The 19,224-nt window shown below is 45.7% G+C and overlaps 2 protein-coding genes across 7 annotated transcripts in view; one reads left to right on the forward strand and one right to left on the reverse strand.

Annotated features, from left to right (window-relative positions):
- The window catches only part of SLC23A1 (solute carrier family 23 member 1), a 22,472-nt gene continuing 3,248 nt past the window's right edge, over window positions 1–19,224 (forward strand). Inside the window, exons 1-16 of one of the 6 annotated variants that reach the window (XM_086702831.1) lie at window positions 15–294; window positions 1,374–1,435; window positions 2,077–2,211; window positions 2,671–2,828; window positions 3,570–3,658; window positions 3,819–3,886; window positions 4,067–4,248; window positions 4,359–4,479; window positions 4,775–4,931; window positions 5,234–5,381; window positions 5,931–6,036; window positions 6,278–6,407; window positions 6,507–6,650; window positions 7,158–7,253; window positions 9,746–10,009; window positions 14,756–16,729. In XM_086702831.1, the coding sequence (XP_086558957.1) occupies window positions 213–294; window positions 1,374–1,435; window positions 2,077–2,211; window positions 2,671–2,828; window positions 3,570–3,658; window positions 3,819–3,886; window positions 4,067–4,248; window positions 4,359–4,479; window positions 4,775–4,931; window positions 5,234–5,381; window positions 5,931–6,036; window positions 6,278–6,407; window positions 6,507–6,650; window positions 7,158–7,253; window positions 9,746–9,990 (1,923 nt within the window). In that variant the 5' untranslated portion in view covers window positions 15–212 and the 3' untranslated portion in view covers window positions 9,991–10,009; window positions 14,756–16,729. Of the gene's footprint in view, window positions 295–1,373; window positions 1,436–2,018; window positions 2,212–2,670; window positions 2,829–3,569; window positions 3,659–3,818; window positions 3,887–4,066; window positions 4,249–4,358; window positions 4,480–4,774; window positions 4,932–5,233; window positions 5,382–5,930; window positions 6,037–6,277; window positions 6,408–6,506; window positions 6,651–7,157; window positions 7,254–9,745; window positions 10,010–14,755; window positions 16,730–19,224 lie in introns of those variants that run through there. The other 5 variants (XM_086702834.1, XM_086702835.1, XM_086702832.1 and 2 more) reach the window with 5 other exon arrangements.
- PAIP2 (poly(A) binding protein interacting protein 2) overlaps window positions 13,205–19,224 on the reverse strand; it is a 19,916-nt gene continuing 13,896 nt past the window's right edge. The window contains exons 2-4 of the mRNA XM_025925026.2: window positions 18,322–18,485; window positions 16,513–16,692; window positions 13,205–14,220 (exon numbers count right to left, since the gene is read on the reverse strand). Coding sequence (XP_025780811.1) covers window positions 14,164–14,220; window positions 16,513–16,692; window positions 18,322–18,459 — 375 coding nt within the window. The 5' untranslated portion in view covers window positions 18,460–18,485 and the 3' untranslated portion in view covers window positions 13,205–14,163. The remainder of the gene's footprint in view (window positions 14,221–16,512; window positions 16,693–18,321; window positions 18,486–19,224) is intronic.

Below are 19,224 nucleotides of genomic sequence, written 5' to 3' on the forward strand. Positions count from 1 at the left end.
GGAGCTCAGTCTCCATCCATAGCCCCCTGGGGAGTACTGGGGTGGAGAGAGGCAGGTGGGGAGGAAAATGCTAAGGAGAAGTTTGAAGCTTCAAACTGGTCAGACGACTTTGGGAAACCTGGCAGCAAGAGCCAAGAAGGGAGAGGAGAAGATAGGCAGACAGAGGAACAGCTGGGGACTGGAGAAGCTGACGACGGATTCACGGCCGTGGGATGAAGCTGCTGCCCAGGTGGAGAGCACTGCTGCCTGTGGGTCCTTGGAACAGGGCCTGGCCGTGGGCACAGCAACCCAGAAGTAGGTGGGCCCTGGAGGGCTGGGGCTGGGGCAGCCCAGAGGGAAGCAGAACCAGGAACTTTAGGTCCATCCCCACCAGCTGAAGAGCCTCAGCTCCTCAGACCCTCCCAACCACCTTTAGCCCCCAGGTCCCATGATCAGGCTGGTAGGCCTGCCAGGAGGAGAAGACAGGCTGAGTCGAGGGCAGGTTTCAGTGACATGCACTCACACAGAGCCCAGTGCTTAGAAAGGCCTTATATTTGGTTTAATATTCTACTACTGCTGTGTTAAAATTCATAATGCTTTTGGAACGGGGGTCCCAAATTTTCATTTTGCACAGAGGCCTGTGAATTATGTAGCCAGTCCTGCCCGGGAGGGGAAGGGAATCATTGTCTTGACATAGGGAACAGGCAAGGCTGGCCCATCTGTTTTGGGCCTCTGAGAAACTGAGGGATTAGTGGCTGTGTGGGGAGGGCAGGCCTTTATCAAATTTAATGGCTGATTTATAGCATGAGCTCCAGAGTTCAGGCCAACCTGAGTTTTTGGAATGTTTTTCTAAAATCATGCACCTATGTGGCCTTGGTCAGATCACATCTCCTAGATCTGTTTCTTCAGCTATAAAAGAGGTTAATACCGCCTAGTGCCTGGGGTTAAACACGGCAGTACATAGCAATTGCTTGGCATACAGTCATTCCTCATTAAAGACAGTGGTTATGGTAATGATAATTATTAACTTGTTATTAATAAGTGGGGAGGAAGAGTCTTGTTCAGAGTGTGACCTAGTAAATGCCCCCCGCTACTACCACCTCACCCTGGGGTTGGTGGGGTTGCCCACCCCTCACCAGCACTCTGACCCTCTCTTGGAAACAAGAACAGGTCCCATGCCCAGGCTCAGGTGCAGTCAGGGAAGGGCGTGCTCAGACGGCAGAGGCTTGGGTGGCCTTTACCACCATGGCCAGAGTTAATACGTTATCTCCACCCAGGTCCTCCTTTCGCAATCAGAGCTGGGGATCTGGTTACAGATTTACTTCAAACAATGTCTGATGTGTGGACTAAAGTCCTTCTTGGCCTTCGTAAAGCCAATCCCCTCTTTTCCTCAGGAACCGCTCACACCTGTGCCCCAAAGATGAGGGCCCAGGAGGACCCCGAGGGCCAGACACAGGTGCTGGGGAACGGGTGGGACCTGGGTGGGGGGGCAGGGTTGGGTGGGAGCTAGAGAGCCTTCTTAGGCCTTCTCCCCGGGAAGCAAGAGACAAAAGTTCTGATGAACTTGATCGAGAGTGACTATCCCAAGCTGAACGTAGCAATTGGGGGATGGTGTGTGGGTGGCAGTGGGTGCAGGGGTCATCAGCTTTAGGACTGGCAGACTCCAGCTTGAGGGCCAGCAGGGACCCAACCTCTCCCACCGCCAGGGAAACCCCGAGGACCTCCAAGGGGGCAAGAGTGAAACCACAGTGTGCCCAAGAGGGCCTGTCCACAGACTTCAGCCTTCTTGGTCCCCTCCTCTGTTGCTCCCCAAGGCATTCTGACTTAGGGGCCCATCCCCTTGGTTGGAATGCCCTGGTCCCAAGCCCTCCAGGAGCCAGCAGAGTGGACTTATCCCTGCACAAAGGAATGTGAAGAGCGAGCAGGGAGTAGCCAGGCCAAGCGGCAGTTGGGTGGCTGAACCGAGAGGGAGGGTGTGGTTTGGACCTCTTTCTGAGGATCTGACAGCCACTTGGGCTACCTGATTGATTCTGGAGCAGAATGGACTTAGCTGGTCCTCATCACTCCACCCTGAGTTCCTTCTCTCTGCTGCCCCAGCATGAGTCCCTGGGCTCAGCAGGGACCTCCACGAGGGATCTCACGATGTCCCTGCCTACAGAACCCAAGTTTGACATGTTGTACAAGATTGAGGATGTGCCACCCTGGTACCTGTGCATTCTGCTGGGCTTCCAGGTGGGCTTCTCGGGAGGGCTTCCCCACCCCCACTCTGCATGCTCCCCAGAATCCCCACCCCTTTCCGGGCCAACAAGTTTATCTTGGGTAACAGGAAGAGAAACCTAAGGTCAGCAACAGTGACGGTCACCAAGCAGGGGTGGGGAGGGGGTCTGATGGAGCCTGAGAGATTATCCCCAGGAACATGTCACCTGCCAGGCAGAGTGGCAGTCACAGGGAAGAGGACTCACTCCACTGAAGCCACAGGAATAACTTGGAGGCAGATTACTAACCCAGAGAGAGGTGAGGCGTAGGTCTCTGGGAATCCCTTGCAGGAGTATCAGCCCTGGGTGAGCTGCCAGGGGCAGCATGGGTTCAGGCCCACGGAGGCAGGCATAAGGATGGTTAGGACGCCCCTGTTTCCCTTTGAGCCCTATGGGCCCCACCTCATACACTCTCCCCCCCACCACCATCCCCCAGCATTACTTGACATGCTTCAGCGGCACCATTGCTGTGCCCTTCCTCCTGGCTGAGGCACTGTGTGTGGGCCGCGACCAGTACATGGTCAGCCAACTCATCGGTACTATCTTCACCTGCGTGGGCATCACCACCCTCATCCAGACCACACTGGGCATCCGGTGAGCTGTCCTGCCTCTGCCTCCCCACCCTCAACACACACAGTGATCCACACAGTGGGAGAAGGTGTTTTCTCTGAGGGCTGTTTCTTTGGGGGAAAAAGCTGCTATCTGTCACCACCTGCTACTCCTACTCCCAAGCCAGCCTTAGAGCCCGTAAGCTGGGATCCCACGTTAGGCCCCTGACGTTCCTCAAAGGCGAGAAGTCTGCGGGTTTAAGGGAATATACCCTAGCTGGGCTCTCCTCCTGTGAAGCCCTACTCTGGGTAATCAGGACCACCCACTCCTCCCTTTTAGGGCCTGTGTGGGCTTCTTCAGTGGCCTGTTGCCCAGGGGCCCCTGCTCCTGTGTGCACAGCTCTAGGCTTGGGTGGCCACAAGATGGTTGTTTTTGTGATGGGGGGATGGAGGAAGGTTGTGAGTGGGGCTTGGATGCAAGAGCTGAGCTGTTTGCTTCCCTGTACATGGCCCCTCACAGTGCAGGAAGTGGGGTTGGGAAGGAAAGGGAGCATGTTGTAGGCCAGAGACTGCATTTGTTTTCTCCCTTGGGCCCCCAAAACGTTAGAGGCCTGCCTGGGGCCACAGCGACTTCTCTCAGCTTTGCCCTGCCCTTGTCCCTGTGTCTCTGTCCCTGGATGTGATTCTTTCTTTCCTTCTCTCTGTGCCCCTCTCTCCCCATCTCCGCTGTCTCTGTGTCCCTGCCCTCCCCTGGCCCTGTCCTGTTGCTCTTTGCCTCTCCTTCCAGGCTGCCGCTGTTCCAGGCCAGCGCCTTTGCATTTCTGGTCCCAGCGAAAGCCATCCTGGGTCTGGAGAGATGGAAATGCCCCCCAGAAGGTGGGCACACTTCTGGGGTCTGTGCTGGAGAGGGGAGGCCCAGGGGCCTGGAAGTCTGGGCAACTGTCCTGAGTCCAGACACCAGACTGCATTCATGGCAGCACCTTCTCTTCTTCTCTGTGTTCCCTGGCTATGTGTGTGTCCCTGTCTCTGATCCCAGAGGAGATCTACGGTAACTGGAGTCTTCCCCTGAACACTTCTCATATCTGGCACCCACGGATACGTGAGGTGGGTTTGTACCTGGGTAGAAGAGATCTGGACCTGAGTAGGGGGCTAGTTGGGAGTGAGGGCCAATGATGAGTTGGAGGATTCAAGGAGGTGGTCCAGGACCTTTTTTCTTTTTTTTTTTTAATGTAGAGGTCATAGCCTCTAAACAGTGACTTATAGTACCATTATTTGCTTTTCCAGGTCCAGGGTGCAATCATGGTATCCAGCATGGTGGAGGTGGTGATCGGGCTGATGGGGCTGCCTGGGGCCCTGCTCAGCTACATAGGGCCTCTCACGGTCACCCCCACGGTCTCCCTCATTGGCCTCTCTGTCTTCCAAGCTGCTGGCGACCGAGCTGGCTCCCACTGGGGCATCTCAGCTTGGTGAGCAGGCATTAAGCCTGATCTTTCCCAGCCCCAGCCCTTTCACCCCTTTCATGTCCTGGCCCCAGTCCAGCCTACCAGCCATCTTTCCTTTGTGCCTCTGCCCCCAGTTCCATTCTCCTGATCGTCCTCTTCTCCCAGTACCTGCGTAACCTCACCTTCCTGCTGCCTGTCTACCGTTGGGGCAAAGGCCTCACTCTCTTCCGCATCCAGATCTTCAAGATGTTTCCTGTGAGGAGCTGACAGACAGCTGGGCTGGGACTAGGGCAGGGGCTGGACCTGGGGCCAGGGCAAAGGTCGGGGGGCGGTCAGGTCCAGGACAGCAGAGGAGCTAGAGCCAGAGCACAGGTGAGGTCCCAGTCAGCGGCTAGAGTAGGTATTGGGGTCCAGGTCTGAGCTGGTGTGGGGGCGAAGGCTAGGGCTGGGGCTGGGGCTGGAGCTGGAGCTAGGGCTGCGGTAGGGGCTGCTTAGCCTGGACCAAGACTTCCAGGGCCCTCAATGCTCCCCTCACCCCACCCCACTTCAGATTGTGCTGGCCATCATGACCGTGTGGCTGCTCTGCTATATCCTGACCCTGACGAATGTGCTGCCCTCAGACCCCACAGCTTATGGATTCCAGGCACGAACGGACGCCCGAGGGGACATCATGGCTATTGCGCCCTGGATCCGCATCCCCTACCCCTGTGAGACACCCCACCTGGGCCCTTCCACTTCCAGCTAAGACCATCCATGATGGTCCCTGATGATCCCAACGCAGCCAGTGATGCACTTGGCATTAGCTGTACATTTATAGTGTGGCAGGCAGAGTGGTATTTTCCTCAAAGCCTCACTCCAGCTTCATGACTCTGAGTGATCCCAAATAAGCTCCCACAACTGTATAGCTCCCACCCAAGCGTGAGACATCTTAACCCCCACATACTGTCTTGTCCACTCCCTGCATCCCAGAGGTTACTGCACCCATCCTCCCTTCTCCCTCCCTATCCAGGTCAGTGGGGCCTGCCCACAGTGACTGCGGCTGCTGTCCTGGGAATGTTCAGTGCCACACTGGCCGGCATCATTGAATCCATCGGAGATTACTATGCTTGTGCCCGCCTGGCTGGTGCACCACCCCCTCCAGTACATGCTATCAACAGGTATGGCCACCTGCCCTCTCCAATATCTGATCCCTCAGGGGCCATTCAGGAAGCAAATGTAGGGACAAGGTTGAGTCTCAAAGGTGTGGAGTTGGTCAAGTCACTAATACTTTCCAGATCTCATTCTCCTTACTTATGAAATGGAATACTCACATCACTCACTCTGAGTGTCACCAGTAGTTGAGATAAAGACGCCTAAGGGAAACTGCGGTCATTGACAGCCTTTCATGTGCATAGCCCTCCATGTGTATTCTCTTATGCAATCTAACGACTCTGTGAGACAAGGTACCCTTATTGTGCCCATTTTACAGATGAGGAAATTGAAGCCCAGAGTCGCCTAAGGGAGTAAGTTCCAGGGCCCTGGGACTAGCGCTCGGACGTGGGCTCTTGGCTCCCAGACCCACCTCTGGCCTGGAGTGGGGAGTACTACGGACAGATAGTTGCAGCTTGCTCAGTCCCCAAGAAGGCGAGCAGCCCGCCCAGGGTGATGGGAGGACATAAGCCAGGGTAGAGGCTGGACCGAGGCCCAAACTCACCCTTTCCTTATAGGGGCATCTTCACGGAAGGCATCTGCTGCATTATCGCAGGTCTGCTGGGCACAGGCAACGGGTCCACCTCGTCTAGTCCCAACATTGGCGTTCTAGGGATTACCAAGGTGCCAAGACAAGCCGGAGCGGCACAAAGACCCACCCCCATTCCCTGTGCCACAGACTTGCCCCAAGCTTCCCCCACTTTGGCCTAGCCACGCCCTGTCTTCGAGAGGTCCCGCCCCGCATCAAGCCCCGGCCCTTTTGTGCTCACTTTTATAACAGGCCCCGCCCACCTTCCTGTCCTCTCGACTCATCCCGTCAGGCTTCGCGCCTGGAGTCTAACCCTGCCCCCCGACTCCCTTGCAGGTGGGCAGCCGGCGCGTGGTGCAATATGGTGCGGGCATCATGCTAGTCCTGGGCACTGTTGGCAAATTCACCGCCCTTTTTGCCTCGCTCCCTGACCCCATCCTGGGGGGCATGTTCTGCACCCTTTTCGGTGAGTGCCGCGTGTGCGCCGTGGGTCTCTGCGCGGTCGCGGAGTGGTGGAGCCCATCGGGCCTGCGGGACGCCTTCAGCAGTTCTCTTGCGCCCTCAGGCATGATTACGGCTGTGGGGCTATCCAACTTGCAGTTCGTGGACATGAACTCCTCTCGCAACCTGTTCGTGCTCGGATTTTCCATGTTCTTCGGGCTCACGCTGCCCAATTACCTGGAGTCCAACCCCGGCGTCATCAACACAGGTGCCTCCGCTAGTCTGAGTATCTCGGTCGATAGGGGAGGTATGGTGGGCTCGACTCTGGGCACAGCTCCCTCGGTCAAAGGCACCATAGGACAGAACCACAGATCCTGCCCAACTCTAGATGTGAACCAGAAGCTGAGAAGTGATTAGCAACTGTCCTTTACTAAGACACTTTCTATGGACAGCTATGGAGCTTTACATGTGCTCATTTAATATTCACAACAGCTCCAGGAGACAGATAGTATTATCATTTCCACCTTACAGAAGAGGAAAGTGAGGCTCAGAGAAGTTAAATGATTTGTCCCAAAATAAGTAGCAATTGGCAAAACTGGGATTTGAATCCAAGGGTGGGACAGGGTATAGATAGGTTAGAAAGTTGGGGTTTGTACCACTTCATCTCCCTGCCCACTCAAGGAAGTCAGTAAACTCCACAAGTGGGGACAAAGTCCCTGAGCTCTGGTCTTCAGGTGAGGCCAAGATGTCCACTGGCCCTTGACCTATTCCACAGGCATTCCTGAAGTGGATCAGATTCTGACTGTGCTGCTGACCACAGAGATGTTTGTGGGTGGGTGCCTCGCTTTCATACTGGACAACACAGTGCCAGGTATGGGTCACCTCTGGGAGGGAAACAGAACTAGGCTGGGCTCACATGCACTCTAACAAATGGTCCCTCGATCAGAAGTGTGGCCAGGACCCATGCAATGCAGGACGTGCAAGGAGAAACAGGAAGTTTGGGCTGGTGGAGTGCCCACTGGCTGGACGGAGAGACTAGTGGCTAGACAGTGGTACAGTCATGCCTCATAGGTCTTGAAGAGGATGGGTCTAGAGAAGTCATTCTGGGGCCCTGTGAGTTGTTTCCTTCCAATTCTTGATAGCCAGGTTGAGGGGTGCCTTTGGTAGCCTTTGCTTTCTTAGATTAGGGCAGATACAAATGAAGCATCAGTTTGTTGGCAACACCCACTACCAAATAATACTAGCTACTAGAAGAGCCCCTAACATTTATTTCTCTTTGATGTTACGGCTTTTTGCAGGGATTGTGGAAGATAACTTAGTGAGTCCCTGAGAACCCTCCTGGCTCATGTTTATGTTCCCTGTAAAATATAAAAACTGTCACCAGTTGCTTATGAGTAACAAGCACAGTTAACGTTTACCAAAGGTCTACTATGGGTCAGGCATGAAACTATGTGTCTCATTTCATTCTCAAAGACTATCCTGGTAGATACTATCAACACCATTTCACAAGGAAACAGAATCAGAGAGGTTAAGTGACTTACCGAAGTTCACAGCATTTGAAGATTTAACAGGTTGCAAATCTGGGATTTTTACCAAGTCCATTTGATGCAGTCTAGGACTTGTGTCCCAACAATTGCACCATACTGCCTCTGTAGAGGGTTTCGGGGGATCTGGTGGATCAGGGAAAGCCCCACGGAGGCAGAGGTTAAAGACTGCATCATTCCAGGAAGATGAGGGATGGAAGTAGAAGGATGATGGCCCTCCATCGCCCACCACTTCCCAGCCTGAACACAGCTGCAGGGTTGGAGGGCAGGCAAGGCCTAAGTGCCATGGCACTTTTAGGAATTCCAGACAGCATCAGATGATGAGAGAACTCTTGGTAGCAGTTACCCCATGGACTAACAGGTGGTACCCGCTCCTCCCCATTTAGAAGGCTGGCTGTGGACATGAGAAAGAGAAGTGGCAGCCTCTATGCTCATGGAATCTGAGGAGGTAGAGGGCATCAGCTGGACTGTATACTGACGGACTTTGTGATTTGGGTAGCTGGATTAAGCTACCTCAGATTTTAATAGCCTCAGACTGCCTTGCTGAGATTCTCACATTCCCATCCTTCAACCCAACTCCCTATCAGCAACCATGACTACCAGGGATCATTATACTTATGCCCCATAATCCTTTTTTGTTTTAATGTTTGTTTTGAGAGAGAGAATGCGAGCACACAAGCAGGAGAGGGGCAGAGAAGGAGAGAGAATCCCAAGCAGGCTCTGCGCTGTCAGCACAGAGCCCGACAAGGGGCTCAGCTGCACAACCAACTGTGAGATTGTGACTTGAGTCAAAATCAAAGAGTTAGACACAACCGACTGAGCCACCCAGGGAGCTCCATAATCGTCAACAGTCCTTCAGTGTGCATTGTTGAGGAATCTGAAGCTGAGTGATCAAATCACTTGCCTGATTCAAGTTGCCTAATTGCCAACCTGAATTCAAACCCAGGTCTGGTTAAATCAGAAGCCGGTCCTTAATCATGGAATTACCTGTATACAACTTTCTTCTGTGTGATGCACATTTTGCTGATGGGCCGCCTTGCATTTTCTTTCTTTCCCCATCCACAGCAGAAACTAAGAGGGGTAATTTAGTTCAAGAAATGCTAGTGGGGCTAGTGGAAGTCTCTTTCTACTCACACTGTATCAGTCTTCTCTAACCTCAGCCCTCTTGTAAAAACCTCAGAGATCTCACGCACTGCTTTCCTGCCTCTTGAGGAAATACTCCCCTAGATGTAAATAATCTTTTATGTATCCATACTACCAACAAAGATTTTACTTAGTAGCTTGACTTTCTGAGGTTTGTATTATAAAAGCAAGTGTATTTTCTAAATATGGAATCATAATATTGAATATTAATAATGATTATAGTGTTTGTGAATATCCCTGCTTGGCCCCAAAGCGGGTCTGGGCACTATCTGGTCCCCATCAGCTTAGCACACACTAGCTCCACACTAGAGATGTAAACTGACCATTACTTAACCTTTCTGCCTGTTTCTTCATCATATAAATTTGTATAATAGTACCTGTATACTTCCCACAGGAATGTTTTGGAGAAATGAGATAAAGAAATGAAAGCACTTAGCACAGAGCCTGGTACACTATAGATACACAATAAATACTAAGTATAACCAGTACCTTTTAGGGTTTCCTCTAGCTCTTGCCAACTTAGGAGCTGAGAATTGTGGATTCAGTAACTTTTCAGTCCCAGAAAATAATTGAGAATGAAGACCATGGATTCCAGAAGTCTGCCTTAGGACTAGGTTATGGGAAGGGGAGGTAGTAGAGTGTTGCTGGCCCTGGTAATTTCTCTGTCCTCCTCCAGGGAGCCCAGAGGAACGAGGTCTAATACAGTGGAAAGCTGGGGCCCATGCCAACAGTGAGATGTCTACCAGCCTCAAGAGCTATGACTTCCCCATTGGGATGAGCATGGTAAAGAGGATTGCCTTTCTGAAATACATTCCTATCTGCCCAGTCTTCAGAGGATTTTCAAGGTCAAAAGCCCAGCATCCAGTTCCAGAAGACACTCCAGATAATATACATACTGGGTCTGCGTGCACCAAAGTCTGAAAAATTACTTCCAGGAAAGGTAGGATGTGTTAGATGGTCTTTTGTGGGAGGGTTGAAAAATCATATTCTTATGCTTTAACCAAAGAAAAACAAAACTACTCAATTTCCACTTTTGTGACCTATTTCACAGTCTTTAAGGGGAAAGTAGATGGGTACAAAGTGAAAATATGGATTCTGAATGGAATTCCTTAGTTATTTCATAATGAGAGCAGAACTTCCCAACTGATGTGGGTCACTAAGAAGTTACAAGTATGCTGACACACTGACCCCTTCAGCAGTCTGAGTATCTAGGCAGGAAATGGGTCAACTGCAGCCCATGAACCATAAACTCTAGCCACAGATAGCCCCATCCTTGCACTCCAGTATGCTAAAAAAAATAATACCTTATGACATGGAATAGGTTGAGAAATACTGACAATGCACAAGAACACGAAAATCCTCTCAGGGGCACCTGGATGGTTCAGTGGTTAAGCGTCTGACTCTTGATCTCAGCTCAGGTCATGATCTCAGGGTTGCAAGTTCAAGCCCTCCGTTGGGCTCCTCTCATATATGCTGCCTTGTTTCAATAATGATCATAAAATAAGAACCCCAAAATCAAAACAGGATGACTTCAATTACCTTAAAACTATGACACACAGGCCCTAATGGGGTGATCTGTCCAAAGGGCTTCAAAATGAAATAGCTGATGCTCTGAAACTTTCCATCTCTACCTGTAATGCAGATGTCTGATTCCAGTTAAACAGCTAAGTAGTTTTAATGTGTAGTTTCCCTGACAAGAAAAGTTCCAAAAGGAGCTAGAGTGTATTATGCTAAGTAAGTCAGAGAAAGACAAATACCATACGATTTCACTTATATGTGGGAGAAACAAAACATGAACATATGGGAGGAGGAGAGAAAGACAGAGGGAAACAAACCATAAGAGACTCTTAACAATAGAGAATAAACTGAGGATTGATAGAGGGAGGTGGGTGATGTGTGTTAAGGAGGGTACTTATTAGGATGGGCACTGGGTGTTGTATATTAGTGATGAATCACTGAATTCTACTCCTGAAACCAATATTGCACTGTATGTTAAGTAGCATTTAACTAAAATTTGAAAAAAAAAAAGTTCCAACAAAATTAGAATACTCTAGGGATGCCTGGGTGGCTATTTGGTTAAATATCTGACTTTGGCTCAGGTCATGATCTCGAGGCTGGTGGGGTCGAGCCCCACCTCAGGCTCTGTGCTGATAGCTCAGAGCCTGGAGCCTGCTTTGGGTTCCGTGTCTCCCTCTCTGTCTCTCTCTCAAAAATAAACATTTTAAAAAATTAGAATACTCTTTTAATAGTAATAATAACAATCACTTAAACAGAACTTTCTATGTGCTGAGGACTATATTAAGTGCTTGATGTGTATTAACGAATCACACAATCCTAAGATAGATACTGTTATTACTACTGTTTTAAGAAATTTTTTTTGTACTCCTTTACACCCATTGTGGGGCTCAAACTCACAACCCTGAGATCAAGAGTCACATGCTTTTCTGACTGAGGCAGCCATATGCCCCATTATTTCTACCATTTTAAAGAGGTGGAAACTAAGGCATAGAAAAGCGACTTGTCCATGATCAATGGATTCACATCTAGGAAGTCTGGCTAGTCTTTGCTTTTTTTTTTTTTTTTTTTTTAGTAATTTTAGTAACTGTGGGGCGCCTGGGTGGCTCAGTCAGTTAAGCGTCCGACTTTGTCTCAGGTCATGATCTCACAGTTCATGGGTTCGAGCCCCACGTTGGGCTCTGTGTACTGACAGCTCAGAGCCTGGAGCCTGCTTCAGATTCTGTGTTTCCTTCTCTCTCTGTTTCTCCCCTGCTCATGCTCTGTCTCTCTCTCAAAAATAAAGATTAAAAAAAAATTTTTTTTTAATTTTAATAACTGAACTTCTATTTTTTTTAATGTTTATTTATTTTTGAGAAAGAGAGAGAAAGAGCGTGAGCAGGGGAAGAAGGGTGCCCCATAGTCTTTGCTCTTTATCATTACCTTACATCATTACTGGAGTTTATAATCTCCAGTTATACTGCACTATGATAATTTGGCATTATGTAGAAATGAACTCATCTGCCCCTGTCTAAGCTTAGAGAAAAAAGGATCTGTAAGCTTCATACATTTGGCAGCCAGCTGTGCCACTTGTGGTACTTAGCTATTAAGAGACATAGGGGACTGGCTGTATCAAAGCTCCAAAAAGAAAGAGAGCCAAGTAGAATCATTTCTGCTTCAGAGTTTCTTAAAAATCCACTTGTTTTGGGGTGCCTTGCTGGCTCAGTCAGTAGAGCATCTGACTCTTGGGGGCATGAGTTCAAGCCCCATGTTGGGTGTAGAGATTATTTTTTGTTTTTAAAGTTCTGCACCCAATGTGGAGCCTGAACTCATAACCCTGAGATCAAGAGTTGTATGCTCTACCAACTGAGCCAGCCAGGTGCTTGAGATTACAAAAAAACCACAAACCACAAAAAAACAACAACCTACCTATTTATTGTCTTTTAAGGTAGCTATTAAAAAACACTGGGGCATTTGGACACACCAAAGGATCCCCCACAAAGAATGTGAACCAGACTGACTATATGGCCTTCTCAATTCTGAGCCCAACAAACTCAAGAAAAGCATAACTGAGTAGGGCCATAAGGTAGAATTGTATGTAGAACCAGGGAATTGCTAGTTGGTTGACAGCCTGTCCCAAGATAATGATTATCCCAAAATAAAGTACTTCACCCCAGGAACAAACTCCTTTAATACTTCACCTCAGGAACAAACATATAAATAAGTTTGTGAGGGGAAAACAGGGATGGTCCAGGTGAACCAAAATAGCATACGAGTCCAATCAGAACAGCAACGGCTTGTGAAGGGCAGAAGCCAATGGAGATTATACTAGAGTAAGGTTACCATTACACTGGTTAGCCAAAAACCTTCTTAAGGTGGACATCCATAACTGCCCTGACACTGACTGCAGCCTGAGGTAATCACAGTGGCTTACAGAAGGGGAGATCAGGTTTGTTTTACTGCTACATTTTGGACAGATACATGCGTAATGACACACTTGACACTATGGAATTTAATAAAGCCTGCTCTCTTAGCAATTCTTGCCAGTAGGGTTGTCCTGAAGTACTGAACCCACAATACAGTGAGTATCAATCACCACAGGAGAGTCTGCACTCAAGCACCAATAAACACAACCATCAGCTCAGTTCTACTATTATTTATTTTTTTAAATATTTTTGAAAAAATATAATTTTTTTACAATATTTTCAACTTAAACACTATTCACACTGAACACGTATGGCAGCTTAACCTACCCAAGTATGAAGTTTAAGAAGCCAAAACTGTTCTAGCTTTGTTAAAAGAAAAGTTGTGCTGCAGACCATTGTAGTGATGGTTAACAAAGCAAGGAAAAGCACCACTCAAATCATGTTACAATTTCTTTGTTCAACTGGATTATGGTGGGTCAAATGTTGCACTTCACATAGGCATGGCTATGATGCAGTGACACCTGAGAAGATGCAATACTTCCTCAGATCTAACACTAGAAGGATTCACATTTCTTACGTGATAACATACCATAAAAGCCAGGGTTAGTTCTCATCATGAGCATTACCTTATAACCTCAGTAACCAAAGACTTACTTGTCTATAATGAATTGTTTCAAATTAATTAACAAGGCCTTCTTCAGAAAAAGGAAATTCTTCTTGATAGTGACAAATGCAAATTTAGTAAGTCTGAACTGAGAAATTTGCCTAACAACTTGAACTTAAATTTACTCGTTAAAAAAAAAAAAAAGTTTGGACATTAACAACGGTTAGCTAACGCTCAGGGACCAGTTTAGCCTCAAAAAAGGCAATTCACGAAGATTTAGAGGTCATTTTAATTTGGCGCTTTGTTACATCTTGACTGGTGCTTCTTTCCTCGCTGTCTTCACATCAAGCCATGGGGCCAATTCTATTTTCAGTAAATGTTTGACAGCTTATTACTTAATAACAGTCTCAGCACTTTTATTAAGCATGCAAGACTAACAAAACTTTGGCAATGCATAAGTGTAACACAGTGACAAGAGAGAGCTTTTACAATTAAGTCTTCTAATACTGCCTTCACAGTGTGGAAATTGTGCTACATCCACCAAAAGAGGGCCCCGTCTACTCAAATATTTTAGTACTTCACCCCAGGAACAAACTCCTTTGCATTTGGATTCAGATTGCTCTTGACCTGGAAAATAAGTACATAAAAAATCAAGTTCATTAACAGATGGCTTCAGATACTCAAAAGCATTCAACCCAGATCCTCATGCAAAAATATCTTCCAAAAAACGTAAGACAAAAGAACTCAGGTTGTACGGTTAAACTTAACCCAAAAAATCTTATCTATAGAAGGGAAAGAAGGAACCAGAAGTAAACTACATATATTATGTATGCGTATATATATATATATATATATACGCATACATAATATATGAAAACTTATAGCCTTCTAAAGAGAAAGTAAAAATTGAAATTAAATTTGCTTAAGTGTAATCAGAAACCCACTATCTACACACAAACTAAAAAGGTGTCACTGAATAAGGAATTCTGTTCATTTAACTATATTTGATTTTAACAGTTTCATACTATGCAAAAATATTAAACAAGTATTGAAATGATGATTAAAGTGGATTGGGGAATTGTTTATGGATTAATTTTGCTTATGATCCTCATTGAAAATATAGAGTTGTCTTTCTAAAACTGCTGTATTCTAATTACTACAGGAAGCAAGGTTTGTAAAAGGAAAAGAAAACTACATGGGGAATGAGAAGACCCTAAGATGGAATTCCAGCTCTGCTCTAAACTAACTTCCTATGAAAGCCTGGATAAGTCACTCTCTTTGGAACCCTATTTCTGCATCAGTTAGAGGAAGAATGGGCCAAAGTCTTTAAGAGCCAGTATTCTAGATCTCTAAATCTTGACTTTCCTAAGCAGACATGTCAGACATTCCACAATAGGTGGAAATCTGCCTCCACCATAGTTGATAAAAATGAAAAGAAATCAAAATGTATTACAGGGCCTGAAATGTCAGAATACTGGTAGGCTTTTAGATTGAATATGATCCCCCTATGCCACTTACTTCATGACCAAAGTATATTAAATAACATCTTGAAGCAACAATTTAATATTAATTTTATAATTTATACACAGCCATTTCCTTGGACAGGACATACTCTCACTTCTCTCAAAGGAAATCTATCTAAACTTTAAAAGTGTGAAGTTTAAATTAAAAAAAGCATTGCACATTCAAGAACAATCTCAAATAGACCAAGAAGAACAAGCCAGTTTCTAGACAATTAAATTGTATTGGGTCCAGATTAAAGTTATACATTATGACCAGCAAAGGACTTCACTCATCAGAGCAACCAGGATTATTTGTGGAATGACTAATGTAGTCATAAGCAAGCATATCACAACAGACTATTGAGATCACACATCTGCTCAACTGGGTTGTCATTTACTACAACAAATCTGTACTACAATGTAAATTTCAGTGTTCTCCATACAGCCCTTTAGAAGAATGGTTCCCAAATGCCTGATGGGGCAGGCTGGCAGTATGCCCTAGGAGTGTTTTTTATGCCTAGACAACTGGTTTGCAAGTCTGGGATCTAGCTAAGGGACTTATTTTTGGTTTTAATCCTTCACAGGTAATGATGATATATTGCCAGGTTAGGAAATCAATGCACAGTGAACAAAAAATAACTGCAAAAAATATTTGTGAGTCTAGGAGTAAATCCCAGAGAACTATATTGTAAAAGAAAGTAGAGACTGTCAATATGGACAGAAAGGTCACCATTATGACTTCAGATCATTTTATCTTAATTTTAGCAAACGATTCATCACGTTCTATTCTAGCACTGATGCCTACGTATCTTAATTCCTGAAAAAATTTACTGCAAATGTACCTACCGTCCCCAGCAATGAGACATAGAGAGTAGGTAAAAATGTAAATAGGTTTTTGTTCCTTTTCTGACAAAAGCTTGTAAAAGTCCATATTAAATCCCAGTTCCAAATGGAGTTAGGGTAACTCAATGAAAATCTTGGGGCAGGAAAAAAAAAAAAATCTCCAAATTCTCACCTTTCAGATAAAAATGTGCAAATTTCGCCAAATGTTTAAGAAAAAATTAATGAGCAAAACTTCTTCATCAAGCTACTTTTGTATAGGCAAGTCACATGGACATACCATATACTTCTTTTGGATTGAAGCTTTAAGATATTTACATATCCTAGGGTAATATAGTTATCAAAACTAAAAGTAGTGGCAAGAAGTCTGTTAGCAGTCTCAGACTAGCTCCAGAGTGTTGCCAGAAGTCACTCTAAGTCATAAGTGAGACTGAGAGGCCCCTGCTTCCATAGAAAGAAGCAGTACAATTTCTGAAGGGGAAGAAATGTAGAACTCTTGTTAAACAGATACTGCTGGCTTTTCCACTTAAGGGAAAGATGAGCTAGTTTTTTAAAAAGATGAAAAATAACTTTTTACCACAAGATCTTCCAGAGAAGAGCCATCACTGATAACAAGGTCATTAAATTGGTCTTGGATTTGGTCCATAGTTTGTGGGAGATCTCGAGCTGGAATAAACCACTCATGTTCCTCTTCTTCTTCCAGCATTTCTTGGAAACAGCGTTCAATAAATTCTTCTTCCCATAACTCCTCTTCTATCTGGATTTATAATAAATAAAGCATCACTGATAGCACACTTGGTAATGTGTCACTAGGAATGTGTCACTAGGAATGATTTAAAATATCCTGAATTAAGGCATTTAAGGTGTGCCTGGGTGGCTCAGTTGGCTGAGCATCCAACTCTTGATTTTGGCTCAGGTCATGATCCCAGGGTTGTAGGATTGAGCTCTCTGCACTGGGCTCTGTGCTGGACATGGAGCCTGCTTAGGTTAGGATTCACTCTCCTCCTCTGCCCCTCACCAGCTCATGTGCATGCTTCCTCTCTCAAAAAAAAAAAAAAAAAAAAACCAACAAACAAAAAAAACAGAAACCAAAAAAGCAATTTAAAGCATTTAAAAACACACTATTTTAACCTTCTTCTCTGCTCCTGTGCCAAGAAAAAAAAACGTTTACTGTAAGACTAGGGAGGATCTGTTTAAGGTTTTGCTGTCTTTATGTGTAGTAGCAGAAAGTGGGGAAGTATTAAATAAAGGAGTGCTTTCATTGAGGAATGCCTATTGGAATTACCTGTGATACTTTACAACTGCGAAAACCCTAAACCCAACCAAAAATGACTAAAATTCTGTACAGGGTAGGGTCAAGGCATGGGTAATTAAAAACAAATCCAAACTAACAAAAACAGCCCAAATGATTCTCACTGAATTAAGACTACACTGTTTTACTTCAGAATATCCATTACTGGATATGGTGGAATCCAGCTGACTACTGATTACCAAAGCCATGATCAGGGAGGAACTAGACAAAACATGGGAACAGATGCCAGAAATATGGAAATAAAAGACAACATTCATCAATGTCTGAGCATTCTCTAAAGAGAACAGTGGTGGCAGATTTTCAGGCTCATCAGATTGAGAACCTCAGGTGAAACACAACACAATTCTGTACCCTAGTAGCTAGGACTATCTCCTCCTGCTTTCTACTCTTTTAATAGCAATCTGATTGGTGCATGGCAATGGATTCCAAACCTAACTGTACACTGGAACCAACTTTATTTTTTTAAGTTTTATTTTCAAGTAGTCTCTACACCCAATATGGGGCTCGAACTCACAACCCTGAGATCAAGAGTCGCATGATCCACCAAATAAACCATCTAGTTGCACCCCATCTTGGAGCTTTTAAAAAACAAGTTTCGGGGTGCCTGGGTGGCTCAGTCGGTTAAGCGTCCGACTTCAGCTCAGGTCACGATCTCGCGGTCCGCGAGTTCAAGCCCCGCGTCGGGCTCTGGGCTGATGGCTCAGAGCCTGGAGCCTGCTTCTGATTCTGTGCCTCCCTCTCTCTCTGCCCCTCCCCCGTTCATGCTCTGTCTCTCTCTGTCTCAAAAATAAATAAACGTTAAAAAAAAAAAAATTTAAAAAAAAAGGTTTCCTAGGCTCTACCCTAGTCCTCCTGAATAAGAATATCTGGGGTGGAATGCTGAAAAAACCTCCCTAAATTATTTCAGTGAGCAGATAAACCTGGTAGTAATCAGCATCCAAATAAAAGAGGAGTAGTGGCACATTAATTCATATATTTCATATATAAGGGACGAAATAAAACACGCTTCAGGGTCAAGTACTGAGGGCTGTTATGGGCTACAAAAGAGAGAGTATGTTTGTACATAAAACTAACTTGTCTGTTGAATTCCTCTTCATTTTCCATCCACATGTACTCTGCAAATGGATTGTCATCTTCATGAGAATGACCATTAATAATCACATCTTCATTGATGATGCTTGGGCTAGTACTGCTGCGACTTGGATCTTTCATGGTTGGCGTTAGTTGTCGTTTTTAACCTTAAAAGAAAAACAATAGTTAATTGTGTTAGTCATTCTTTCGGTTCTTAGTGAGCAGCTATTATCTCCAGGAATTGTGGTTAGGTATTACATGCACATGATGTATTAAGGCACATGATAAACCAAGCAAGTGGAAAGTTTAATTTTTTTTTTTTTTTCTCAAATGATCTCAATATTTAAGAAAGTGCTGAGAATAGCCTAGATTCATCTAGTGCTTTGTGGTAACAGCAAATGACAGTAATCAACAGCTTGAACGTAATTCCCAAATCAACCAATTTTTTAAATAATGGATATCTCTTGCTTTATAAAACAAGCATGGTCTGGAAGATCTAAATCAAGTGACTTTATGAAAAGCAAATTCTACTTTTAACAGGCGATATTAAAAAGCTCAGAGATTGCAAATGAAAACAGACTTTTAATAACCTCTTAGTTCCTCAGTCCCAAGGTAAAGAATGCTGTGGATCTCTAGACTTCATACCACACTCTCTATTTGCTTTGTATCTCTGGGTCCATGTCGAATTTCTCCATGTCTGGATCTGTCCACTGTACAATGATTTTCAAGCCAAGTAATCTCATATATGTGTGTGTGTGTGTGTGTGTGTGTGTGTGTGTGTGTGTATATACATATACATATATGCGTGCTATTCTTTTTTTTTTTTAGAAAGAGAGCACAAGCTGGGGAGAGGGGCAGAGAGAGAGGAAGAGAGAGAATCTTAAGCAAGGGGCTCAATCCCATGAC

The sequence above is a fragment of the Puma concolor genome, chromosome A1 (genome assembly GCF_028749965.1).
Source record: "Puma concolor isolate L17-30 chromosome A1, mPumCon1.1.hap2, whole genome shotgun sequence".
Taxonomy (NCBI): domain Eukaryota; kingdom Metazoa; phylum Chordata; class Mammalia; order Carnivora; family Felidae; genus Puma; species Puma concolor.